Genomic DNA, 27863 nt, shown 5'->3' with positions numbered 1-27863 from the left:
CGCGGCACCCCTCCCGCCCGGGTTCCCGTCCGTCCACGCCCACTGACTTACCCTGCGCACGCGCGCTGAGGCACCGTGGGGCGGCCGAGGGCCCCGCCCCGAGGTGGGAGGGCCTGGCGCATCCGCAGCTGGCCAATCGGCGGATGGCCTCGCGTGCCCGCCCCCCCCATCCTGCCCCCGGCGCCGGGCTCCACGTGCCAGTGTTTGTGTACGTGCGGCCTTAGCGGGGCTGGACCGGGTCCAGGTGGTTGGGGATTAGACTGCTCTGGCGCAACCGGAGCTGGGGCGCGGCTGCCATGGGCCGGCCCGCAAGTCCCAGCGGTCTTTAAATTCTCCCGTGCTGGGACCGGCGTGCGCACTCTTACCTGTCGCGGTGCGGCAAGCGTCCCACCGCTCTGCACTTCCAAGGACTCTTGTCATCTGCCTTAGGCGGGAAATGCTGTTGCTGGATTGCAACCCCGAGGTGAGCTTTTGTCCTGCAGGCTCAAGTTTCCAGACGCGTCTTCTCGGGAACGCGGGGACTGACCACTGGGCGCTGCCTGGTCTCGCCTGGTCAGAGCTGGTTGTGAAGGGCGAGATTTCCAGCCCGGAGGGGCGCGGGACTGGACAAAGGTGAGAGAGGTGCTGGATCTGTTGTCTTCCCGCAGGTGGATGGTCTGAAGCATTTGCTGGAGACAGGAGCCTCGGTCAACGCACCCCCGGATCCCTGCGAGCAGTCGCCTGTCCACTTAGCCGCAGGAAGCGGCCTTGCTTGCTTTCTTCTCTGGCAGCTGCAAACGGGCGCTGACCTCAACCAACAGGTAACTAGGTAACTGATTGTTGCTGTGTACAGCCCTCCCCTCCAGTCCAGATCCAAACAAACATTTCTCAGACGCCAAGAGTTGTTTCAGCTCTATAGCAGCGATGTCCAACAGAAATAGAATGCAAGACACAGATGTAATTTAAAATTTTTTTTCCAGTCTTGATGTGAGGACATGAGAAATTTCACGTTTTTAAGTAGCCATATTAATAAACATGAAATTTTAGTATTTGACCCAATTTGTCCAAAATATTATCAGTTCAATATGTAATCAACATAAAGCAATTACTGATTAGATATTTTGCATTTCTTTTACTCTGTCTTAACAATCCAGTGTGACAGTATATCTCCAATCAGACTAGCCACATATCAGATACTCTAGCCTTACGTGGCTATTGACTCTTTGAACAGCACAGATCTAGTTTATTTCAAAAGAAGTAATTGCTACATTACTGTCTCCCAGCAGCAATTCAAATACTTGTGAGCTATGTCCACAAGCATTCTAATTTCCTAAAAATTTTTTTTTACTGTAGTTTGCATCTTCCGTTGAATATTGAAACATGGTGAATTTTAAATTGTAAACTTTTCTGGGAGAACTCTGTTTTTATTTGCTTACATTTTAATGTATGTGGATATGGCTACACGTTTTTATTTATTTATTTTGAGACGGAGTTTTGCTCGTCACCCAGGCTGGAGTGCAATGGCGCAGTCTCAGCTCACTGCAACCTCTGCCTCCTGGGTTCAAGAGCTTCTGCCTCAGCCTCTGTAGTAGCTGGGATTACAGGCACACGCCACCATGCCTGGCTAATTTTTGTATTTTATTAGAGACGGGGTTTCACCATGTTGGCCAGGCTGGTCTTGAACTCCTGACCTTAGGTAATCCGCCTGCCTCGGCCTCCCAAAGTGCTGGGATTACAGGAGTGAGCCACCACGCCCAGCTACACGTTTTTATTAAGGAAAACGGTATGAAAAAGCAAACTAGGTTATCAAAAATACGCTTTTACAGCTTACCGAGGGCAAAAAAAGAGAAAAGCTTGAAGTAAAAAATTCAGTCCAAAGAAGGAGATTTTCAGAAGGTTCCATACTGAAATGAATATGCAAGTATCATACATTCCTATGTTTCAAATTAGCCCAGGGAGTTGGCTATCCCTAATGTAATCACTAAAAGTATCTAGAAGATCTAAATAAAGGAATGAATGATAATCATTTCAGAGCATATGCTGGAATGTTCAAGTTATAATAATAATCCACTAGTTATTTAAATTAATTCTGCATTCCTGAAATCTTGCACTTGTAAACGATTATCAAGTGTTTTTAATTAGAATAGATGTTGATGCACATTTATATGTATCAAAAACACATTACTTCTTAGTCTTAAAGTGATTTAAGACTTCTCATTTCTGAAAACAAACCCAAAACCTGAACTGAGAATGAATATTAACAAAATAAACCCACGAAAAGTGTTTGTGTTCTCTGCCAAAAAAAAAAAAAAGATTCCATCCAGTACAATGCAATTCTAACTAGCTTCCTTACATAGCTAATATTAGATGTCACTCACCATCTTCCACAAAAAGTATTTTTAGGAGACTCTAAAATGCACTATCTTACCTTAAGGATGTTTTAGGAGAAGCTCCACTACACAAGGCAGCGAAAGTTGGAAGTCTGGAGTGCCTTAGCCTGCTTGTGGCCAGTGATGCCCAAATTGAGTGAGTATGAAAACAGTGGCTTCACATTTCATGTTTTCTTGGATTAAACTAATCAGACTCCTAAAGCTTAGTTACATATGCTTTTAAAAATAATGCTTGCCTCATTGATAATTTAGTGTTAATCATTTAAATGTTAACTTAGGTTGTTGGTGCTGTCTAGTAATACTCTGTTCGAGTAAGTAAGAAGTCAGATCCTGAGCAATCAGAGGTGCAATTTTGTTCATTATGACTGTATTCTACTTCAGTTTCAGTTTAGGAAAACCCATTCTGTAGTTCTCATTGACTACCTTTGGGTACTCATACACTGTATTAAACATCAAACAATTCTTACATTCATTCAGAACTGGAATGTCCACTCTATGCTGGATTCTGTTAGTTGCTGAGGATACAATAGTGACCAAAAATGCAATTTCCCTATGCATCCTTTACCTCTTCTGTTCTGCAGCCAACATTTGTATGAGCCCAAAATTCCCTTGTAAGATATTTTTAAAAAGACTTAAGTTCAATTTTTCATTTAACTCAATTTTTATCATATTTTCAGTTTATGTAATAAGAACGGGCAAACAGCTGAAGATCTCGCTTGGTCATGTGGATTTCCAGACTGTGCCAAGTTTCTTACAACAATTAAATGCATGCAGACAATAAAACCAAGTGAACACTCTGATAGGAATAATTGTGTTGCTGTGCTCAGACAGAAACGAAGTTTTGGAAGTGTAGAAAATATCAGTGGGAAAAGGAAGTGTTGGTAAGTAACTCAGAGCTGCTGTTTTCCTCCCTCAGTAATGGATCTCATTTGCATAGCATTTATTATTCCATTTAATATTGACATTCTTATTTCTAGTAGTGGTGTTTCATTCTCATTAACATCTTAATACTGGTTATATGAGTCTAGAGACCAAAAATGGGCCTGCATGGTGGCAGTTTGGGGATAAAACTCATTTTTTTAAAAAAAGTTTTTAATGTCAACATGTTTTTTAAAAACAGATGTCACGTGGGTCATGAAGAAGTCTGAAGAACGCCCTCATTTCATGCAGATCTATAAGCTCCTGCTTTTGGCTTTACCATATGTGTGTCTAAACTCCTTCTGAGAAGGAGGAAAAACTTTCTTCCAAGTGAAGATCCATTTCAGAACACATGTATTTACATGCCTATAACATGCTGGTTGTGTATGCTTTGTCTTTTAAGTTTTATTAAAGGAATGTCTAAAAAATACATTCTCCGTGCAGTATTTTCAACCTTTGAAAAAGGTCATAATTTAAACCGTCAAACTAGAACCAGGATTTAAGGTGAAATTAAACTGATTCTTTATTCACAAATTTATAATACCACTCTACTGCAGTCTTTGACTCCAAGAGATTTTAAATCATATTTGGTCGCTGAGGAAGACATAAGTTATAGTATGCATCCTTGTTCCAAAAGTCTGGACCCTTCCATCCGCACCAGCCCTGGATAGAGGAGAAGGGAAAGGGAAAGCCTTTTACAAAGTTACAAGATGATGTCATGGAAATCGTGACATCAGGCTCTGTCAGCTGGACCTTGGAATAAGACTAAATGGCTTTATCATTCAAGGATTTGAATTCCTACTAAGCATAGAAAAGTAACTTACCCTTTAAGGTAGGTTTTTAAACTTTTAATTCTATATAATTCATCATAAAAATCATTAAAAAAAAACTTACTTATAATTGTTAGTCCAGATACCACACTTCACTGATTCTGAGATGTATAATTTTACTGCTTGAAACTGATAGCATGTGACAGTTGAACTAGCAGTCTGTTTTTCTGAATAGTCCATAAAGGACTGTAAGAGACCATTCAGTGGCATCTTACGATTGAAGCACTGTAGTGAGAAACCTCACTTCCCCCTGCCTGCCATTCTGTGCCCTTTCATTTTCAAATCCCAGGTGTCAATTCTGCTTTCTGTGTTTCATGTCAGTATTCATCCTTTTTGCCCGCAGAGAAAATTACTTTCAAGCAAAATCTCACTTAGAATATGAAAATTTCTCAGATTTCTTCTAGGACCACTGAGTTATGAAAGAAGGAAACTTGAAGGAAAAGCCAATAACTGGTCTGTATTGTATGATTCTCAAATGAAATGCTTTGAGAAATCCTTGAGAGGAGGCTGAGACTCTGAAAATCCCATGAAGTGAGTGACAAGCAGCGGTCTGACTCCCTCCTAAATAAGATACACATTGTAAAAAAACAAGATAAAAGTCAAAAATCCTCCACCAGTCCTACCCCCCACTCTCCCTAGGTAACCGGCATTCTATTTATCATCTCATTTTTTCAGCAAAACTTTCTCTTAATTTAATGTCCCGTTTTTCTTAACAGACAAATAGAAAAAAGACTCATTCTCTGTTTTAACCTTTTTTTGATCCTTTTACACATGAAGGCCTTATCCAGGTAACCAGATCCAAATTTCTTAAAGGAGAAATGGGTAGAGAGGGTGTCAAAATGGGATTGTATGGGGACATGGTGCTTAGGACATGCTTGTTTCCTGAGAGATGACCAGCCTGGGAACTTCAAACAAGAAAGCACCACAAGAAGACAAAGGTCAGGCAGAGATGGAACTCTCCTCTGGCCTCCTGGGTTTCTGGAGTCAAGTGAATCAATAGTTGTAACGGCAGGACCTTGGCTTCACCGTTTCTTGTGCATACAAATAGAGCAAGGAGGTATCTGCTGTTGAAAAGTTCTACAGAAATATAACTAGCAAAGATGGAGACTGTAATTCTCTGAGAAAGGAACCAGGTACAATCCCTTACTCTTAATTGTTCAGAAACCTTATCTAGATAATGCCATGTAGTGCAGAGTCCCTTGAACCAACCAGAAAAGATAAATTTTATGATGAAAATAATTAAGGCTTCTCCCTGCCTTTAAGAAAAAATCTAAATGCCTGGTTCACAAAGACCACCCCCTCTTTTCTTTTTTTTTTTGACACGGAGTCTCTGTCGCCCAGGCTGGAGTGCAGAGGCACGATCTCGGCTCACTGCAAGCTCTGCCTTCTGTGTTCATGCCATTCTCCTGCCTCAGCCTCCCAAGTAGCTGGGACTACAGGCGCCTGCTGCCACGCCCGGCTAATTTTTTGTATTTTTAGTAGAGACGGGGTTTCACCATGTTAGCCAGGATGGATCTCGATCTCCTGACCTCATGATCCGTCTGCCTTGGCCTCCCAAAGTGCTGGGACTACAGGCGTGAGCCACTGCACCCGGCAAGACCACCCTTTTTGACTGAGCTTGGTGTGTCCTTCCAGCCTCACCTCCACCTAGCTCTGGACACACTGATCGACCTGGACTGTAGCTTTCACTGTTCCTACAGGGTTCCACTACAGCATCAGCCTCGTAAAAGCACCTGAGATACCATTTTCTTTTCTTGAGAGTCCTTTTTGGACTGTCCTCCTCTACCCTACACTAAAGGTTTTAGCTCCCTAAAAACCTCGTGTAATACTAGTGCTTAGGACAGTGCCTGGCACTTACTAGGTACTTATTAGGTATTTAGTAAATACTGAATGAACACCTTGCTACAGAACAAGAGTACTGCTACTGTATTCAGTAAGATACATGTACCAGTCAGAGACCTTTCAGAGACTTCGAATTCCAAATGCTGTGAAAGAGAAAAGCAAAAGGAAAAACACTTAAAACTGGAACAACACATGTCCATCCTGTTACTGTGCACCCTTCTCATAAACAAAAGGCTTCAGTAAACTGACAGTAGAAGACAACTGGACTACACACATTCAAAACTTTTTTTTTTGGTTTTTGAGCCAGAGTTTCACCCGTGTTGCCCAGGCTGGAGTGCGATAGCGCCATCTCAGCTCACTGCAACCTCCGCCTCCTCGGTTCAAGTGATTACCCTGCCTCAGCCTCCCACATAGCTAGGATTACAGGCGCCCGCCACCTGCCTGTCTAATTTTTGTATTTTTAGTAGAGACAGAGTTTCACCATGAAGGCCAGGTGGGTCTCAAATTCCTTATCTCAGGTGATCTGCCCACCTCAGCATCCCAAAGTGCTGGGATTACAGGTGTGAGCCACCGCGCCTGGCTTATAACTCTTTAACATATTAAAACATTTCATCTTTAGTTTATGGTTTAAAAGTATGTATTCTCTGCAATTGCAATGTATTTGGCAAAGAAGATAAATATTACTTAAAATTCAAGTTAATTATGTTTTACAATACATTCTCCTAAAGACTTGGTGCTGAGTTTTCATATGTGAGAATTAGTTGCCTATGAATTAACGACTTTTTACCTCCCTTACCTGCTACTGTAAGTAAGAACAAATACTCTTACACATGTATCAACTTCAAACCCTTCATAGAGTGAGATTAGGTAGTATGTGAATAAACTGAAATTAACCAGGCCTCCATAGTGTCTAGCATACTGCTTAGCCCTCTTTTGGTTACTTCTGAAATTTTAGAAGTTTATATATTCCACTCATCTATTTTAAGACATTGATAAACTTTGATACATTTGTTTATGAAAGCTCTAAAATCTCCAAAGGAATATATTTATGAGTGTGTGTCCTATTATTAATTTTAATAACTGAGAAAGTTTCTATAAGTCTACATTTTGTCTTTTGCAATGTGCTTTGTTCCTGCACGTTCCCTATACAGAGAGGGCTACTTACAACAGCCTCAGAAGGCCTCCTCACAGGGAGGATCTCTGCCCTCAGCTTACTGTCTTTCTGTTACCAGCCAGTTTGTGATCCTTCATTTCTAGGTTCTTTGCCTTGTGTCTCAATTTGTGTTAAATGGATACTTACCTTTTCCAAAATAACTTGCAGGTCTTCAGCACCGGTATAATGTGGATCTAGAATCAGAAACTTTATCTGCCCTGTAATCTCATTCCATGCAACTCCTAGTATCGTGTGGGCCAAAACTCCTCCCCCTATATAAGAAAAAATAGGAAATAAGAATGAAGGCATAAACAAATGTCAAATGCCTATTCAATTTAAAAAGACAGATTATGGCCTGGCGCAGTGGCTCACGCCTGTAATCCCAGCACTTTGGGAGGCCGGGTGGGCGGATCACGAGGTCCTAATACAGTGAAACCCTGTCTCTACTAAAAAAATGCAAAAAAATAGCTGGGCGTGGTGGTAGGTGCCTGTAGTCCCAGCTACTCAGGAGGCAGAGGCAGGAGAATGGTGTGAACCTGGGAGGTGGAGCTTGCAATGAGCTAAGATCATGCCACTGTACTCCAGCCTGGGCAACACAGCAAGACTCAAAAAAAAAAGATACTTTGCCTATTAACTGATCTAAAATAGCATTAAAATGGACTACTCTAAACTATAAAAGTGTGGGGAAAAGAGAGATCAGACTGTTAACTGTGTCTATATAGAAAGAAGTAGACATAAGAGACTCCATTTTGTTCTATATTTGAGATGCTGTTAATCTGTGACCCTACCCCCAACCTTGTCCTTGCAAGAGACATGTGCTGTGGTGACTCAAGGTTTAAAGGATTTGGCGCTGTGCAGGGTGTGCTTTGTTAAACAAGTGCCTGAAGACAGTATACTTGTGAAAAGTCATCACCGTTCTCTTAATCTCAAGTACCCAGGGACACTACACTGCCAAAGGTCGCAGGGACCTCTGCCTAGGAAAGCTAGGTATTGTCCAAGGTTTCTCCCCATGTGATAGTCTGAAATATGGCCTTGTGGGAAGGGAAAGACCTAATCGTCCCCCAGCCTGACACCCGTGAAGGGTCTGTGCTGAGGAGGATTAATATAAGAGGAAAGAAGGCCTCTTGGCAGTTGAGATAGAGAAAAGCATCTGTCTCCTGCCTGTCCTGGGCAATGGAACATCTCGGTGTAAAACCCGATTGTATGTTCTATTTACCTCAGCCTCCTGAGTTGCTAGGACTACAGGCGCACACCAGCACGCCTAGCGAATTTTTTGTATTTTTTTTAGTAGAGATGGGGTTTCACTGTGTTAGCCAGGATGGTCTCGATCTCCTGACCTTGTGATCCGCCCACCTCGGTCTCCCAAAGTGCTGGGATTACAGGCGTAAGCCGACGTGCCCGGTATTTTTTTTTTTTTTTTTTTTTTTTTTTTTTTTTTTTTTTTTTTTTGAGATAGAGTCTTGCTCTGTCACCCAGGCTGGAGTGCAGTGGGCAATCCTCCCATCTCAGTCTCCTGAGTAGCTGGCACTACAGGCTCACACTACCATGCCGGCTAATTTGTGTATTTTTTTTTTTTTTGGTAGAGATGGGGTCTGGCCATGTTGCCCACGCTGGTCTCAAATTCCTGGATGCAAGCTATCCTCCTGCCTCGGCCTCCCAAAGTGCTAGGATTACAGGTGTGAGCCACTACACCCAGTTTCTACCTCCATTTCTTACACACTAGTCTCAGCTTGCCTTCTGTCATCACAGGACAGGTCTTGTTCTTCACAGAATTAAGCATCTTTAGATCAGCTAATCCAATCTTCTCATTTTACAGATAAAATCCAGAGAGGTAAGTAATTTGCAAAATGTCACAAAGCCAGCCAAGTTAGCAACAAAGTCATAACTTACGAAGCTCAGCTGAGTGACCATTTCCTCTTTTTAATACTGCTCTCAGCTCTTTAAATGTTTGAACATAGCTACCATTTCTCAGCCTTTACTTCTTCTGGTTATTATAATCTGTTTTGTAACCCTTAAGCCACCTTGGAAATTTTTTTCAATATCCAGAGATCCATACATACGGTATAAAAGTTAATTTCAAAATTTTTTAAATGACTGATTTTATGCAACATTAAATATTTATATCAATGGTAAGTTTTACATAATACTCACTCTACCAAAAATGATATTTGAAACAGCTTACCGATCATAACTGGAGTTCCTTCACTTTGGAAATGATTAGCCAGTTCCCGTCCTTGAGAGGCCATTTCTGAACCTTGGCTAGAAAGAAACCATTTTCTATCAGATGAATTACTTCCAACACTAAGGCCAAATAATGAGCTAGGAGACAATGTTTCCTACATTCTTGTTTTTTCGGATTGTTATTGAAAAAATATACAAATGTAAAAAAATCAAGTGGTACGGAACTGAGAGAATAATTAAACTGTGCGATCTAAAGCAACACAAACTCAAAATACTTCAGGCCGCTAAGTGTGCTAGTTAACGGGCGGATCGCGAGGTCAGGAGATCGTGGCTAACACGGTGAAACCCCGTCTCTACTAAAAAATACAAAAAACTAGCCGGGCGAGGTGGCGGCGCCTGTAGTCCCAGCTACTTGGGAGGCTGAGGCAGGAGAATGGCGTGAACCCGGGAGGCGGAGCTTGCAGTGAGCTGAGATCCGGCCACTGCACCCCAGCCTGGGCGACAGAGCGAGACTCCGTCTCAAAAAAAAAAAAAAAAAAGAAGCTAATAGCCCTTGATTTTCTGCTTCTTGGACTGCGTAAAGGAGGCCTGGGTTTATTCACATGAAGTTAAAACGTCACCTTGGTGCTCAGGGAGTTCTTATGGATGGACTGATCAGAAGAATGAGTGTTAAGTGCTGGGTTCTTGCCCTCTTGTTGGTGCACTTCTTAGTCTGTATTTCCTCATCTTTACACTGGGACCCAAAGTACCGACCTGTCTACACAACAGGAGCGTCTGGGACTAAAACACGTGTCTGAAATCAACGCGAAAACTGCAAAATGTTTTCAAGTGCAACATACTATTTTTAAAGAATCTCAGAATTCTTACTTTTGAGAAGAGAAAGAAAGATGGGCTAATGAAAGGAGGTGTTTTTTGGGGGGAGGTGCCCGGTGGTGCTAAACCTTAGCTCTTGCTTAATGAGGAATGTATAATGTTTTAACGTACCAAAACTGTAACTTTTAAAAAAAGTTCTTCACTACTTAAGCCTGTCATTGTTTTTTATTATTACTTTTTTTTGAGATGGAGTCTCGCTCTGTTGCCCAGGCTGGAGTGTAGTGGTGCGATCTCAGCTCACTGCAACCTCCGCCTCTCAGGTTCAAGTGATTCTCCTTCCTCAGAGCCTCCTGAGTAGCTGGGATGATAGACATGTGCCACCATGCCCAGCTCATTTTTGTATTTTTAGTAGAGACAGGGTTTCACCATGTTGGCCAGGCTGGTGTCAAACTGCTGACCTCAGGTGATCCACCCATCTCAGCCTCCCTAAGTGCTGAGATTACAGGCATGAGCCACTGTGCCCAGCCAGTCTGTCATTTTTTACCACTGATTTTCTTTCTTTCTTTTTTTTTTTTTTTTTTTTCCTGAGACGGAGCCTTGCTCTGCCGCCCAGGCTGGAGTGCAGTGGCCGGTTCTCAGCTCACTGCAAGCTCCGCCTCCCGGGTTTACGCCATTCTCCTGCCTCAGCCTCCCGAGTAGCTGGGACTACAGGCGCCCGCCTCGTCGCCCGGCTAGTTTTTTGTATTTTTTAGTAGAGACGGGGTTTCACCGTATTAGCCAGGATGGTCTCGATCTCCTGACCTCGTGATCCGCTCCTCTCGGCCTCCCAAAGTGCTGGGATTACAGTCTTGAGCCACCGCGCCCGGCCACCACTGATTTTCATAACCACTGAGGACTGATACAATGAGGACAATGTTAGTATAATTAACAATAGAAAATGTATTTTATTTGTTGTTTGGGTTTTTTTTCTCTCTTTTTTTAGAAAATGTATTTTTCTTTTCTTTTTTTTTTTTTTTGAAAGGGAGTCTCGCTTTGTCACCTGTGCTGGAGTGCAGTGGTAAGATCTTGGCTCACTGCAACCTCCGCCTCCTGGGTTCAAGCAATTCTCCTGCCTCAGCCTCCTGAGTAACTGGGATTACAGGCATGCACCACCACACCCAGCTAATTTTTTTGTATTTTTAGTAAAGACGGGATTTCGCCCTGCTGGCCAGGCTAGTCTCAAATTCCTGACCTCGGGATCCACCCACCTTGGCCTCCCAAAGTACTAGGATTACAGGCATGAGCCACTGCGCCCAGCTAGAAAATGTATTTTAAAACATAAGCTCATACAATCAGGAGTAAGCTAGTTATGGTCATAGAAAATTATTTATTTATATTTTCTCATTTTAATATTAGAATTATGGTTAAGATACACTGGAAAAGACAAAACGAATACATTATTTGGACTCATGACTGGATTATTAACATTTTAGGAAGAAAAAGAGCAGGAGGTAAACAAAAAGGTCAGTCATAGATCAACATCTGAGTTTTTCCTTTTAAAACTTAAGATTGGAGCATAAAGAAACTTAATATTATTTTTATGACTACTCAACGTTATTTTTAAGTTTTCCTCTTCTAGGCTAAAATTAGGCCTAAATAATACAAGCATACATTACTCACAAAGTCACTTTGAAATAATTTATCTAATTTCTTAAAGTGTCCTTACCTGACAAACAGTATTTTTGAAGTTATACCAATCAATTGGTTTAGTACCAGCTGTACCTCAATAGATCCAATCCATTGCCGTGATCCGACAAATGTTGCTGGTTTGTCACCGGCATCGACTAGAGCCTTTATGTATTTAAAAATATAAAAAAAAATCCATACACAAGACAGCCATTAAGAATACTTTTTTCTTCAAAACAGAAATAAGTCTGCACCATGAGGTAACAAATATTATCAATGGTATATTAAGGGCTAATGAAATGTAGAGTTGATTATACTTTAAAATGATATGTTCTGTACCTGCTGAATTTCTCTGTGTGTTGGAATGGACCTCTCTGTGTATCCCTGATGTTTGAACCAAGAGCAGATAGTCTGCAGAGATCGATAAGCACAGCCCCAGCCATTGTCATCTATCCGATCCTGCATATAATGATGATAACCATATACGCCCTGGACCACACAAATCTATACACAGAGAAGAAACACAGTGAAATATTAACTTAGGATAGAATTACATATTCTATATATGCTCCTGAATTATGTTTAATGTCACTGTAGTTCCTTATAAAAATGCCTTCACAGATCTATGGTTTAACATTATACGTTCTTGGCTTTTTATTTGAGGTTCAAAGTCCTTACCATGGGGCCCAGCAGGACCTACCTTCTGGCTTCCTCTCCAATTTCATCTCCTAAACTTTTCCCTATTGCTCCCTCTACTTTCAGTTCCCATATACCAGGGACAACATGACCTCAGAGCTTCATGGTTCTCTTGGCCTGGAGCTCTCTTTTCCCAAATGAATTGCCCAGCTTGCACTCTTACTTCACTCAGGTCTCCATTTAGATGTCAGAGGTCTTCCCTGACCATCCAATCTACAAACGGCCCACTCATTCTCTCACTGCCCCACCCCCTGCCTCACCTGTCATCTCTGTCCTCTTTATGTTTTTATTTTTCAAAGTATATCACTACTTGACACATTATCATTTAAAAAGTATCTGCCTACCTACACTAGTATGTGAGCTTAGTGAGTACATACACCATGTCTTATTCATTTTGGGGCCCAAGCTTCTACAACACGCCTGGCACGTGGTGGGTATAAATGTTGCTGAATAAATGCTGAAGGAAGGCAGGAAGGAGTAAAGGAACGAACGCACGAGTGAAGGGTCCATATCATGGGACACAGGAAGAATGTCTGTGCACATTTATAAACCTGCTCTGATTACAGCCCAGGTGTGTGGTTTGATGACCCTAAATTAAGGGTCAAAAAATAAAGATAAATTGCTAATACCACATACATTCTTACTTAGAATGCTAAGAATGTATATGTCTTTTTTTTAAAGAACTGGGTTTTTGTTTTTATTTTGTTGAGATTGGGTCTCACTATGTTGCTTAGGTTGGTCTTGAACTTCTGGGCTCAAGTGATCCTCCTGCCTCGGCCTCCTGAGCAGCTGGGATTACAGTTACATACCACCATGCCTGGCTCCAAACTGATATTATTTTTTAAAAGTTAGGTGAGAAGAGATAGGGGCAAAGATGGAACCAACCCTCACCCAACAATTAGAGAATATATATTCTGCCCAAGCACAGATAGGAAAATTTGCAACTTGACCACTGTGGCAGGCTGAAAGGTGGCTCCCAAAAGGAATATATGTCCTAATCCCTGGAACTTGTGAATGCACCCTCTGTGCCAAAAAGTAAAAGAAAAAAGAAAAGCAAAGGTATTAACAGAAGTGACTAAGTTAAGGATCTTAAGATGGGCAGGTTATCCTGGATTCCAGTGGGCCCTAAATGCAATCACATATATTCTTAAAAGAGTGGGGCATAGGAGGGGAAGGTAATGTCACCAAGGAGACAGAGATCAGAACGATGGGGCCACAAACCAAAGGATGCTAGCAGCCACCAGATTAAGGAATGGATTCTCCCCCAGAGCCTATGGAGGGAAGGCGGCCCTGCTGACATTGTGATGTCAGCCCAATGACACTACTTTCAGACCTCCAGAACTGAGACAACCCATTTCTGTAGTTTTAAGCCATCAAGTATGTGTTGATTTTTTTTTTTTTTTTTTGAGACAGAGTCTGGCTCTGTCGCCCAGGCTGGAGTGCAGTGGCCGGATCTCAGCTCACTGCAAGCTCCGCTTCCCGGGTTTACACCATTCTCCTGCCTCAGCCTCCGGAGTAGCTGGGACTACAGGCGCCCGCCACCTCGCCCGGCTAGTTTTTTTTTTTTTTTGTATTTTTTAGTAGAGACGGGGTTTCACCGTGTTCGTTAGGATGGTCTCGATCTCCTGACCTCGTGATCCGCCCGTCTCGGCCTCCCAAAGTGCTGGGATTACAGGCTTGAGCCACCGCGCCCGGCCAATGTTGATTATTTTTTAGGGAACAAATACAAGTTTCAATAAATTTCAGAGTTAGTTTCACTTAGAATTCTTTCTGGCCAGGAGGCAAGAGTTAGAAACCAGTTAAAACAAGAAGAAAAAAAAAAAAAAGGAAAAAGGAAAATAAATTCTGACGTATTTGGACATTAGCAAACACTTCTAAATAATACATGGACAAAAGAAAAACCATAATAGAAAAATATAAAAATACTTACAAGTGAACAAAACTAAAATCCTTCAAATTAAACCTGTAAGATACACTAAAAGCAGTGCCTTGCTTGAAATTTCAAACCTTACATTAGAAAATAAGAAAGCCTGCCAGGCATGGTGGCTCATGCCTATAATCCCAGCACTTTGGGAGGCTTAGGCAGGTAGATCACCTAAAGTCAGGAGTTCGAGACCAGCCTGGTCAACATGATGAAACCCCATCTCTACTAAAAATACAAAAATTAGCCAGGTGTATGGCGGGTGCTGGTAATCCCAGCTACTGGGGAGGCTGAGGCAGGAAAATTGCCTAAACCAGGAAAGCAGAGGTTGCAGTGAGCTGAGATCATGCCACTGCACTCTAGCCTGGGCAACAGAACAAGACTCTGTCTCAGAAAAAAAGACCAGCCTGGCCAACATGGTGAAACGCTGTCTAAAACCCTACTAAAAATACAAAAATTAGCCAGGTGTGGTGGCAGGTACCTGTAACCCCAGCTACTCAGGAGGCTGAGGCAGGAGAATTGCTTGAACTCGAGAGGTGGAGGTTGCAGTGAGCTGAGATCACACCATTGCACAACAACCTGAGTGACAGAGTGAGACTCCATCTCAAAAAAAAAAAAAAAAAGACTTATCCTACAGTGTGGTTTGGGTAGACTATGCCCTTAATTAGCATGATTTCTCAGGTATTCAGAATGAAAAAATGGGACAAGCCTTTAAAGAAATAAGAGAATTTTGGTAAGATAAATGTGGTATATACTAACTATTACTAACTTTTCTAGACCATTTTTAATTACTGCTATCTTAAGCAATGCCTGTTAACAGAGATGGGTGATAAATCATGTTTTAGGAATGAATACATCATGAATCAAGTCTTCTACCAGGTACCAACAAAAAACAACTAATAACATTACTGATCAAGTGACTCCCATAATTAGTTAAACTCACCATACCAGTCTCCATGTTAGGTGGATTAAGATAAGTATGTGGATTTCTAATGTAACCATCTTTGTATGGTTCATCTGGAAAGTGATAAGCATTAGACCTTTTGAAATAGGGTCTGTCATGAGGCAGATTGAAGAGATCATGTAACTCCTAAAATAAATCAGAATCAACGGAAAAAGAAAAAATGTTGGTGATTTAGATTCCTAGTCAATAAATAAAGATGTTATAAAACACAGAAAATTATATATGGGTTATAAAAGTTTCCAAACACTTATGGTTTGATTCAGTAACATCAAAGATAGTGGAAAATGAACTAAAACCAAGTAAGATTTATTTTCGTTTTCGTCTGTATCTGGGTAGAAACTGGAAGGGAACAGAGAAAAATGAATATAAATTGTTAGAGTAAGAGAACTGAGATAATTTTTAAATAATTATTATAACACAGTCTGTTAAAATACATCCAGGCTAAAGACTGGCTTTGAAATAGCCTTGTAAATGAGTAAATTATAATTAACAATAATTATATCAAAGTATTTTGAAAAATCATGTCTAGAGTGCTTTACAAATATTTTATATTTTAAGTGGTAGTGATTAAGCTACACAGTAGAAGCTAGTGGTCTAAAACCAACCAATATGGCAGGAAAATAAATACACAAACATGTTTAAAATGTGGTATCTTCCCAACTGTATAGAAACATGTAATAGCTACTTTAACATTTTGACATGTTCTTTATCATATCTTGTGCGCTCGTGGTTTGAAAAGTTCAGCTCCTGTAGCTGCTGCTTCTACAAACCAAGTCACCACCACATACAGAGGGTCAGGGTATTACATCTCTCCCTAAGGACAGAAATTAGGAAGACGCTCCGTGGTCTAATTTGATGGGTTCTAAGCAAGTCCACATACCAAAAAGATGTATTCCACAACCAGTCATTTTGCCAGTAAACCTCATTACTCTGAATGCTGGTAATGTTTTCTCCAAAATTCCTCTAATAAAGCCCAAATAACCTTACTTGTGGAGTATTACCATAAACCCTACTCCGAATTAGCGTAAGTTATCATTTTCCTTCCCTAACTGTAATCTTGTCTCTTTCACAAACCTGGAAGTTACAGAAATTTGTTTACACCAGCTACTTTAGGCATGTAAGCACCTTTTCATTTCTATATTTCATTAGGGAAAAATATTAAAATTTCACAGAATATATGAACCACACCGAGCATTTAAAATTAAAATGTTACATACAGGTTCAACATAAGACTTTTTCACTAATACTACTAAAATTTCATGAGAACAGAAATTAAATAATGTGTAAAATGAACAGTCTAACTTCCACACTTTTAAGTTAAATCACAAAATACCTTCCATTTAGTGGAAATATATAATTAAATACAAAACGAATGATAGTCATTATTGTTTTTTCTAAGAATAAATGAACTGGTTTTACCTTCCTATAGGCCTGCAGCTGGCCATCTGGTATTCCTGAAGGATAGGAAATTGTTACAAGATTTTTTTTCCCTGGTAATAAAAAGTGCAGTGGTTCAGGGACCACAATAGACGTTCCTTTCATATATTTCAAAATACATTTTTCCATGTCAGTTAGTTGATCATGAATTGCATCAACTAGGAGTTTACGAACTCTGTGGGGGGAAACATATAAGTGAATTAACAAAAGTTATAGTGGCTACAATAAAGAGAAGTACAGAACTAATATATTCTTAATATAGTAAAAAACTTGATTGGACTAGGTTTGCTAAAGGAAATCTGAATTATGCATTATAAAAGAAACTGTGTATTTGCTCTTGTGGATAAAGGGAAATCCTCCAGGTTTTAGCAAGCTACCCACCCTACTTCCTCCAAATAACCATTTAATTAATAGATGGCTCTTAGGTTAATAATACACAAGGAGAAAATCACAGCTTAGGTATGCCTACAGGATACAGAAACATGGGTTTGGGGAAGGGCCCTGATTTAAATGTGGCAGTGGTACTACAAAAATACTTACTTTCCCCATGTTTCTTCTGGAGCAACAGATACAACTGCATCGACAGGTAAAGTCATATTAACATAATGGTGTCCTCCGCTTTCCCTTTCAATGATGGGCGTTACAGCTGCCAGGGAGGTTGACATTTCCAGCATAAGATCTATATTTACTATTTGATGCTATATAGATAAGCAGGAATAGTCAACTTGTAGTACATTAAACACTAAATATAAAGAGTAAGTAAAAAGACTTCAAAAATGTATTTTTTATTAAGAAAAAAATGTAAGACTAGTCAAGTACAGTAGTGAAAAGGGGGGAAAGAGTAGAGAACAAGGAGTTCAATCTGTAATTGGCTGTGAATGATCAAGTGAGATAACCCACTACCCCCAGACCAGCCAGGAAAAGGACTTTTAAAGGATAGTATATAAAGCGGTACTACAGTAAAAAGATTAAAAGCACAAGTATTATTTTAAAAAGAAATTACTTTCTGCTTCAAAATCATGTGGGGAGAGGGATTAAGAAGTAAAGATGAAATCAGACCGGCCATGTGTTGATAAACATTAAAGCCAGGCATAGGTTCACTGGGGTTCATTACATGATTCTCTCCACTTTTATATTGATTTAAAATTTTTAAAAAATCAAATGAACATAAAATAACCACACACCAAAGGAACTTTTAAACATATAACTATATACCCCGGTCTAATACATAAATAACGATAAACAAATACTGAATTCTACTTTGTAGGTTTGATTTTTACAGAGGTATGGAACAATTCTGAAATTCACACTAAACAAATTTTGCAAAATATTGAGGATCCTGGGAGACAGACTTCTCACTGGGAAAAGGTCAAGCACTCCAGGGTTGAAGTGGAACTGGAGGTATCAATGTGATTTACATAGATAAAAATGAATGTGTTATATGTGTGTGTGTGTGTGTGTGTGTGTGTGTGTGTGTGTGGACAGTATAAGTGTCTAAAAGTTTGTGCCCATGGAAAAATAACTGATTCCCCAGCTAGAACAGGGAAAGCACATGTTGCACCTGGAATATCTGATGGAAAAAAGTAGGAAGTGCCCAAAATTACAATGTTAGAAAGGCACCGGAGCCAGCTGGAAGAAGCTTCTATTGGCCAAATCTTGGAAACTGTGAGCATCAAAATAACTAATGATAGTACCAGATTATAAACTACTGCATAAAATAAGAATCCATGGCAGATAATACAGAAGGAAATGATAGATTTAGAAAAATCACCACTTTGTAATCACCAGGTTAATATTGGATTCTGGCAAAAATTATCAATGGATGCTAAAAGTGATGGGTAAAAATCTGATGAGGACTAAACTAAGATACATATGTAGTATCAAAGTTTCTTCCCACAAGATACTAATTATAAGGGGAAAAAAACAGTACCTTTACCATGGATAAAACTGGTGGATGCCATCTTAAGTAAGTGAAGTTAACCTCACCAATAATAGGGACAGACTGATAACTGTTTCTCTTTCATATGATGTGCTGAGGTCACAACATCGCTTCTGTGGTATCCCTGCCAATAATGCATGACCTAACTCTAATAGCAAGGAAGCATAAAACAAATCCAAAAGGAGTAACAGTCTTAAAAAGAATTCACCTGTACCCCTCAAAATGTCAAGCTCCAACTACTGTTAATTTTCAAATCATTGTATCCAGCCCATAATTATTTTGTGCATTCCACATCTGTAAATCTAACAGCTCATCTGTACTTCTTACTGAGGTCTTAAACATGGCCCAAACCAACCTCATGTCCTCCTCACCTTCCATCTTTACCCACGCAAGAAACTGATCTTGCCAGTTAGTTTCCAAGCAGAATCCATTGTATCCCTAAATATCTCTTGTATCCAATCCCTTTGCTGTATTTCCATAGCTAGTGGTTTAGTTAGGCCTCTTCTAAAGAGGCCTGTGCTCACCTCTCCAGCCTTATGTCCACCCATTCTCCCTCTACTAGCCTGCAAACACTGTAGTCATATTAACTTTGTACAACTTCGTGCCTTGAAGAAGCATCTCCATTTTTTATCTTCAACATCTATTCAAGTTTGTGGCACATGGCAGGTACTCAGTAATATTGGTTCAAAAATCAACAGAACCAGCCAGGCGCGGTGGCTCATGCCTGTAATCCCAGCACTTTGGGAGCCCAAGGCAGGCGGATCACCTGAGGGCAGGAGTTTGAGACCAGCCTGGCCAACATGGTGAAATCCTGTCTCTACTAAAAATACAAAAACTAGCCGGGCGTGGTGGCGGGCACCTGTAGTCCCAGATACTCAGAAGGCTGAGGCAGGAGAATCGCTTGAACCCCGGAGGCGGAGGTTGCAGTGAGCTGAGATTGTGCCATGGGACTCCAGTCTGGGCAACAAGAGTGAAACTCCATCTCAAAACACACACACACACACACACACACACACACACAAAAGCAACAGAACCAAGAATAGTGTGAAGAAAAATAAACCATTTACTATTTATTTTATGTGGCACAGTGTGTCGCTCTGTCATGATTCAGAATGCCTCGATTTAATTTAAATAATTTATAAATGTCTTCAGGCTGTTTTATTTTCGTGGGAGCAGAGAAAGCATTTCAATAACAACCCTTCTGAGATTATGTATTATAATGAGACAAAAGCTGAGATACGTAAGACAAATATAACTTTTGGCAAGTCATTTAATCTTTTTGGACATCAATATTCTGACCTATGATAAGAGGGTTAGATTAAATTATTTCTAAGGTTGCACTCAGTTCCAAATTCAAAGATTTAACATTTTTATCAGTAGAGAAGACAGATGGTTTGCTTACCATGTCTGATAACTTTTTGTCCTTCTTTCTCATGAATTTTCGTTTGATATCTTCTTCCGGCTCAAATCTAAATTTTTAATACACAAAGACATTTATAATATGAAATGATGTTTTGAAAACATTTCTAGAAATCTTCAAACGTACTCACTGAATAAAGCGCAGTATGTTCTTACAAGCAGAAGCATCAGTCAGTTCTCCAGGAATGGTGTTTATGTCACTGCTAGGCCATATATACACTGAACTGTGGCAAATTCTGAACACAAGGGCGTTTGAAGAAAGCTTGGTTGACAGGTCACTCAACACATGTTTCAGTGCCTTCTTGAGAAAAATTTCTAAATTAAAAGAATATAAATAGAAGTTAAGAAAAACAAATTTTTCAACATGAATGGGTCCAAACATACACAAAAGGAGAGCATAGTAAACCCTCAATACCCACTCCCCATATTCAATAATTATTTTAAAAGTTTTTGCCTATCTTTTTAAAAACTTGAGACAAAATTCACAGACCATAAAATTCATTCTTTTAAAGCAATTTCGGGCTTTTAGTATATTCATAAGGTTTTATAATCATCACTAATTCTAGAACATTTTCATCACTCCAAAAAGAAACCCTGTACCTACCAGCAGTCATTTCTCATTCCCCCCACTTTTCTCAAGTTGAAAATTTTCTGATTTACCTCCTACGTCTCTTTTTTTTCTTTTCTTTTCTTTCTTTTTTTGAGACGGAGTCTCACTCTGTCACCCAGGCTGGAGTGCAGTGGCATGAACTGGGCTCACTGCAAGCTCCACCTCCTGGGTTCACGCCTTTCTCCTGTCTCAGCCTCCCAAGTAGCTGGGTCTACAGGTGCCCACCACCACACCTGGCTAATTTTTGTATTTTTAGTAGAGACAGGGTTTCATCGTGTTAGCCAGGATGGTCTCGATCCCCTGACCTCGTGATCTGCCTGCCCCGGCCTCCCAAAGTGCTGGGATTACAGGTGTGAGCCACCATGCCTCGCCCTCCTACATCTTTTCTAATTTGCACATGGTACTCCATGGGCTGGTGGAGGTGCTGGAACACAATATCTAAGTTTAAATCCTGTTCAATCCACTTACTAACTATATGATCTTAGTTTTTATCTCTCAGCTTCCTTTGCAAAATGAAAAGAATTTCAGCATACTACCCACGGCAATTATTAACCTACTTTTTTCTTTATGGATTTGCCTATTCTGGACATTTTACATAAGTGGAATCATATACTATGTGACTTTTTGTGTCTGGCTTCTTTCACTCAGCATAATGTTTCATCTGTATCATAGCATGAATCAGTATTTCATTCCTATTTATGGCAGGATAATATTCCATTGTGTGGATACACCAATTTTGTTATTCATTCATAAATTGATGTACATTTGTTTCCACTATTTGACTGTCATGTATATGCTCCCATGAATATTTGTGCATAAGTTCAGTTTCTGTGTGGATGTGTTTTCAATTCTCACCTAGAGGAGAATTTCTGAATCACATGGCAACTCTATTTAACACTTTCAGGAACGGCCAAGCTGTTTTCAGCAGCCGCACCATTTTATATTCCCATCAGTAATGTATAAGATTCTAATTACTATTAAAATAATGTACTACTTATAGCAATAAAACTATTGAGTGAAATTTAAATGTCTTAGCTCTTTTTCTCCTTGGACTACATCCCACTACGCCCATATAATCGAAGTTCTGGGTTCTCAAGTCACAGTTGCTTTTTCTTCCTCTGTATGGTTATGTCACCGACATGGTATTTGCTTTAGTTTGTTTTTGTTTTCAAGGATTTCGTTTCAATAGACTTTTTAAAAAATGTTTGAATATTCAAAAAATTCGAGGATTTTAATATTTTTGAATACTCAACATATTCAATTTGGAAACATTTTTATGTTTCCAAAGTCAAAACAATATAAGAAGATACAGTCAAAGGGGACAATCCTCACCTTAGCCTTACATTCCTAAATCCTAAGCCTATTTAACCTCGTAGTGAAATATTTATTCAATGACCTGATTCTGCTCAAAAAGTATTTAAAAAACAAATAAATAAATAATGTCCACACTGGTATCTTGATAAATAAATACTTTGGGGCTATCGTAGAGATTATTCGTAACCAATCAGATATTAAAATATCTTGATATGTTTCAGAAAGCAGAATTTAAAGACTTTCCGTTGCACTACAAAAGACAAACATAATTTTAAATTAGCTTCTGTTTATCTCTAAAGGACTATTTGGTAAAGTTACCTAAAAAAAATTGTGAAGGCTTTAAAGTTACGCATGTCCATTCTCCAGATTTTCTCATTAATGAGAGTCCCTTTGTTGAGTGTTGACAGAGTTCGATTACGGAGGAGGAATACAATAAGTCAGAAGACAAGTTCAAATATATTAATTACTAGGTAAAAAGTATCTGCAGTCCTTGTTTGCATTTGCTTATTGGATTACTGGCTGATTAATGGGTTGATTCTACTTTGGAATAAGATTATAGTAAAGTATGTTTCCAGTTTACATCCAGTTGTGAAACGTAAGATTTTATCCATAAAGTAACATTTTAGGAAAAAACGACACTCTACTAACAACATAGGCCTGAAAATGAGTAATTCAGTCCTTATAAAATGGTTCTCATATTAATGGCACATTCAAATTACCTAGAAAGCTTACTGATGCCTGGGTCTCTGTCCCAGAAATGTAGTTTAATGTAGTCTGGTGGTAGGGATGCAAATGTGGACCAAAACTGAGAACAATATACTGGTTGAAGGGATGGGTGGAAAATAATATTCTGCACCCTCTCCCTCCCTTCCACGGGGCTAGGAAAGGATGGCCAGCTGCAATCTCCTTCAAGGATTGCTGGTATCTCATCAGTTTAGGTGCCTGTCGCCTCCAAATTTCATGTTGAAATGGGATCCCCAGTGTTGGAAGTGGGGCCTGGTGGGAGGCGTTTGAATCATGGTCCCTCACGAATGGCTTGGTGCCATCCTCACAGTAATAAGAGTGAGTTCTCACTCTTATCAGTTCACAAAAGAGCTGGTTCTTTAAAACAGCCTGGCACCTCCTCCCCTCTCTTTTGCTCCTTCTTTTGCCATGTGATACACTGCCCCCTCATTTGCCTTCTACCATGATTTAAAGTTTCCTGAGCCTCACCAGAAGCATATACTGGCACTATGCTTTTTGTACAGTCTGCAGAACTGTGAGCCAAATAAACCTCTTCTTTATAAATTACCCAGTCGCGGGTATTCCTTTAGAGCGATGCAAAACAGACTAATATAGTACTTTTCACTCCTTATCTTTCTGAACTGCTCTGTGGCTTCTGGCACCACCAATCGTACTTTTCATGAGTGATTTCATTTATTATGACGGTGTTAACTATCATCCTTCAGAGACATGACATTCTCTAGCTCCAACTCCGACCACACTCTTCTAAATTTCTGACTCAGCCAAATGCCTGTTGGGAATCTGTACTTGACCTCCCACTGGCATCAAATGAAACAAAATCTCAAACACAGCTCATCCCATTCCTCCTGATGTTCTTTATCTCAGTTTGCGACTGTCGTTCAAGTCAGCAACAGGAAGACACGCTAGAATCTGCTTCCTATAAACCCTGTTGACTTTTCTCCCACAGAGTTCTTGTGCTCACCCCATACAATGCAGTATTTAAGAGAGTAGGTTCTGGAGACTCAGGATTATATGTACAACTGCAAGTCTATAATGTACAATTCTTGATGCACATTTACAATATGCTCATTGTGGATAGTTACATTTATTGTGACAATGAAGAGGGGAGTAAAGTTTCTTAAGAAAGGGAACATCTTTTTCTAATCTGCACAGAGGTGTGCCATGGGCTGGTGGGTGTGCTGAAACACAGTGTCTAAGTGTAAGTCCCATTTAATGTACTTACTAACAATATAATCTTAGTTCATCCTATCTCTCACTCAGTTTCATTTGCAAAATGGAGATAATATCAGTAAATTTCACTATCAATTTTCTAATAAAAAAGAATTTTTCAGAAGACCTACCATTAGGAGTAGCTAGCTGAAAAGCTAAATCAAGGCCTCCTCTTATTCTGAAGAGTATATCCATACTTTCTGAAATCACCTAGAACAAATAGAGATAAAGACAAACTCCCTTGTAAAACAAAACAAACTCATTTTCATATAAATTAGAATCTAATTGAGTTTAGTGTTAAGACATTAATTAATCTTGATTCTTCAAATTATTTCATGAGTTAATTCACGGAAAAAACGAAAACAAAAGCAACTCCAAAATTTTAAATCAGGGGTTCTCAACCTTTGTTCTGTACTGAAATCACCCGGGGAGCTTGAAATACTGATACCTGGGCTGTACTCCCAGAGATTCTGATTAATTGGTCTGAGGGGTAGGTCTAAGCACAGGGATTTTTTTTTTTTTTTTTTTTTTTTTTTTTGAGACAGGGTCTCACTCTGTCACCCAGGCTGGAGTGCAGTGGCACAATCTCAGCTCACTGCAACCTCCGCCACCTGGGTTTAAGAGATTCTCCTGCCTCAGCCTCCCATGTAGCTGAGATTACAGGCATGCACCACCACGCCTGGCTAATTTTGTATTTTTAGTAAAGATGGGATCTCAGAATATTGGCCAGGTTGGTCTTGAACTCCTGGTCTCAAGTGATCCACCCGTCTCAGCCTCCCAAAGTGCTGGGATTGCAGGCGTGAGCCACCGCACCCAGCTGGCACAGGGATATTTGAAAGTACCCTATGCCCCCATGCCAGTGATTCTAATGTGAACAGTTGAGAACTACTGCTTTAAGACAATCTTCCTAAATTATAATCTTGACAGATTTAACAATGACAATAAAACATCAACGGTAAAGAACTAGTTTAAGAATGTGACAAGGCACTGAACCTAATATAAGAATACCAGGGAGTCAAGACAATGAGAGGAAACTAATACTGAGGATGGGATATTAACTGGTGGAATTCTTCAGAGAATATGGCAGGAAGAATCAAAGGTTTATACTCATAGGCTTGATCTAGTGATATGCATTTAGAATCTTAGACTTAGTCTAAGAAAAATCTGAAAACCACACAAAGATTCAGGTATACGGATATTAACTGCCAACAACAGGAGATTGGTTTTAAAAAAAATGAATATCATATAGCCATAAGAAAACCATGTTTTTGCTGAAAATTAAAAGGCACAGGACAATGCTTACAACTTACAAAGGGAAAAGAGCACATGCAAAATGGAACAGATCAGTTCTTAACTTGGATCCATATGCTGAGTTTCAGTTGGTTGATGATATATGACAAATGACATGTATCATTGTGTGTGTACATATATACACACAGATACATATATTCATATATATATACATATATACACACACACGACAGAAAGAGACAGGAAGGGAGCAAAGACAGGGTGAGATTTCTTTTGGGAAGAGGTTTCAAAATTTCATCAGATTCTCAACACATCTCTCAAACAGACTGAAGAACCACAGTACACACTAAGACCCCTATTTTGAAATAAATGAATAAGTACTAACATTTACTGAGCTCTTCAAATGTAAAAGGCAGGCAGGCTGCAGTGGCTCACGCCTGTAATCCCAACACTTTGGGAGGCAGAGGGAGGAGGATCACTTTGAAGCCCAGGAGTTACAGACCACACTGGGTAACATAGGAAGACCCCCATCTCTTAAAAAAAAAAAAAAATTTAGCTGAATGTGGTGGCCTGCACCTGTAGTCCCAGCTACTCGGGAGGTTGAGGTGGGAGGATTGCTTGGGCCTGGGAGGCCAATGCTGCAGGGAGCCATGATCACACCACTGCACTCCAGCCTGAGCAACAGAGCAAGATCTTGTCTCCAAAAAATAAAATAAAATAAAACAAAAACATGTAAAAGGCACTATGCTAAACATACATACTCACTCCAATCCTCAGAACAGTATTAAATAGGCACCAACACAATTTTTCTCATTTTACAAATCCTTTGTCACATTTCTATAAGAGTCACTGTTTTTATTTATTCTAAAATTGTAGTCTGCTGAAAGATCATATACCCTTTGTCCCAATTCTACTTCTGGGAATTTATTCTAAGGAAACAATCAAGGAAGTTCGGGACAAATTCAGCTTCAATGTTGTCCATTTATTCTACTGTTGTTCATCACAGAAAAATAAACGGAAACCACTTAAATAGCTATTAATAAGAAGTCAGTTAAATAAAGAATACTACCACACAAACTAGTATGTACCCATTTAAATAAAAAATATTTAAAGATACTGAAGATAAAAGTTAGACAGGAAAGAGCACATTTTAACTCTGCTACTGACTGTATAATTTTACACAATTTAACTCATCACTTAAGTCTGTTTCTCTTCTGTAAAACTGAAAAACTTCACAACTTCCCAGGGTTGTTATGAAGATTCCGTAAGACATCCTTCATAAAAGCACTAGTCTTCCTAGACTTCCGATTTAGCTGAGATACTCTCTGAAGAAATAATACTGAAGCTGAGATCTGAAGGTGGAGTGAAGGTGCAACAGCCCATTCCAGGCAGGGGCATCGATGAGTGAAGATCTGGTTAAAAGACCACGTAGGTGAATACCCCAGATGGTTAGATCTCAAGGCCAAGGATGGTAAGAGTGGAGACCGTGACAACAGACAGACATTTAGAAGTAGAATCTACAGGACTTGATCATTGATTGCACGTCCGGGAGTTGAGAAGAGGGAGATGTCAAGGATGATTTCCAGGTTTTGGGCAGGCACAACAGGATGTATGGTGGTGCCATTTATAGAGTTGGGGGTTCCTGGAGGAAGAGCAGGTGTGGGGTGTGGAGAGGTGGAAATGCTCAGTTTGGATCTTGCTGAGTTTGAAATACATATGAGCTATCCAAGTGGAGGCACGGTTAGCAGATTTGTGGGTGTGGAGCTCAGAAGAAAGGTCTAACTTAGAGATAAAATTTTAGGAGAACGCATAGCGTGTAAAGCATCCCTGAAGAGCACCAACATTTAGGATAGGGATTGGAGAACCCTGCTGAGCAATGAGACAGGAGGGAAACCAGGGGAGGGAAACACCACGGAAACTAGGGGAATATAATATAGAAGAAAGTTGCGCCTGTCTTTCCCAGGTTAAGCCCTTCGTGCAAGGCTTCAAAAACGCCGAAAAGTCTCTCAAAATGCTTTCACACAGAGGAGCAGCAAGGGGTGCGTGTCCAAAGTGGCCGAGGCGGGGTGCACACTTGTATGGGACACTTTCCCTCCGGCCCGGCGCGGAGACAGGCGAACCGGAGGGCCGTCCAGCCCACGGAGCTCGCAGCTGCCATCTTGGGCCCCGGCAGGACCAGCTCCTTTCAGGAGCCCTGCTCGTGGCGGCTGCCAAAGTCCGGGGAAAAACACAGGGATCGGTGACTAGCAGAGATACTCACCATGTCCGCGACGTGGCGGTGACAGGGACAAGGACGCCTGCCCAAAGCCTCCGGGGGACGGCCCTGAAGTTGCGTCACCTCACGGTCGAGGGGCGGGGCCCGGGCGGACCAACTACAACTCCCGACATGCTCGGCGGCATACGTCACGGAGCGTACCACACTACAGTCCCTCGCCGACGGCGAGGCGAGGCGGGGCGGGTAGCCGAAGACTTATGTTTGATGAATTCTCTTAGTGAAGTCTTTTCTGTCCTGCGAACACTCACACGTCCTTCTGCGTGTTCTTCGATGCGGATTCGAATCTCCTCGTATTCCCCCTCAGCGTGCTTGG

General features: G+C 40.5%; 2 protein-coding genes across 6 annotated transcripts; one reads left to right on the top strand and one right to left on the bottom strand.

Moving 5' to 3' along the window:
- Window positions 1-3718, top strand: ANKRD37 (ankyrin repeat domain 37). Of its 2 annotated transcripts, XM_010377953.2 has the most exons (5): window positions 1-463; window positions 648-800; window positions 2414-2505; window positions 3047-3250; window positions 3490-3718. In XM_010377953.2, coding segments are annotated over exons 1-5 (477 nt in total). In that variant the 5' UTR covers window positions 1-436; the 3' UTR covers window positions 3491-3718. The 2 variants fall into 2 exon arrangements, with proteins under 2 accessions (XP_010376255.1, XP_010376254.1); XM_010377952.2 differs by lacking the exon at window positions 3490-3718 and having other exon boundaries at window positions 3047-3254.
- Window positions 3012-27668, bottom strand: UFSP2 (UFM1 specific peptidase 2). Of its 4 annotated transcripts, none has more exons than XM_030918618.1 (13): window positions 27536-27668; window positions 24156-24234; window positions 20279-20462; window positions 20131-20197; window positions 17330-17487; window positions 16772-16964; window positions 15332-15478; window positions 12111-12275; window positions 11812-11936; window positions 9295-9371; window positions 7260-7384; window positions 6077-6102; window positions 3012-3950 (listed from the first exon to the last, which is right to left on the bottom strand). In XM_030918618.1, exons 1-13 carry the CDS (start codon window positions 27536-27538, stop codon window positions 3869-3871), a joined length of 1431 nt encoding a protein of 476 aa, XP_030774478.1. In that variant the 5' UTR covers window positions 27539-27668; the 3' UTR covers window positions 3012-3868. The 4 variants fall into 4 exon arrangements, with proteins under 4 accessions (XP_030774478.1, XP_030774482.1, XP_030774471.1 ...); XM_030918611.1 differs by having other exon boundaries at window positions 3835-4678; XM_030918624.1 differs by lacking the exon at window positions 3012-3950 and adding an exon at window positions 4543-5087 and having other exon boundaries at window positions 6060-6102.
- Window positions 27669-27863: the final 195 nt, after the last annotated feature.

Source organism: Rhinopithecus roxellana, chromosome 2 (genome assembly GCF_007565055.1).
Source record: "Rhinopithecus roxellana isolate Shanxi Qingling chromosome 2, ASM756505v1, whole genome shotgun sequence".
Classification (NCBI taxonomy): Eukaryota; Metazoa; Chordata; class Mammalia; order Primates; family Cercopithecidae; genus Rhinopithecus; species Rhinopithecus roxellana.
Note: the sequence above shows the minus strand (reverse complement) of the source record. Positions and strands in the feature narration are given on the sequence as shown.

Bases quoted from the DNA above. Each gene is read 5' to 3' on its own strand.
- ANKRD37 (XM_010377952.2), top strand. From the start codon at position 437: ATGCTGTTGCTGGATTGCAACCCCGAG. The intron at 801-2,413 runs GTAACTAGGTAA...TCTTACCTTAAG, and splicing joins GCGCTGACCTCAACCAACAG to GATGTTTTAGGAGAAGCTCC. The intron at 2,506-3,046 runs GTGAGTATGAAA...TCATATTTTCAG, and splicing joins GCCAGTGATGCCCAAATTGA to TTTATGTAATAAGAACGGGC.
- UFSP2 (XM_030918611.1), bottom strand. The intron at 16,965-17,329 runs GTAAGTATTTTT...TTCCCCCCACAG, and splicing joins CCAGAAGAAACATGGGGAAA to AGTTCGTAAACTCCTAGTTG. The intron at 12,276-15,331 runs GTGAGTTTAACT...CTCTGTGTATAG, and splicing joins CTAACATGGAGACTGGTATG to ATTTGTGTGGTCCAGGGCGT.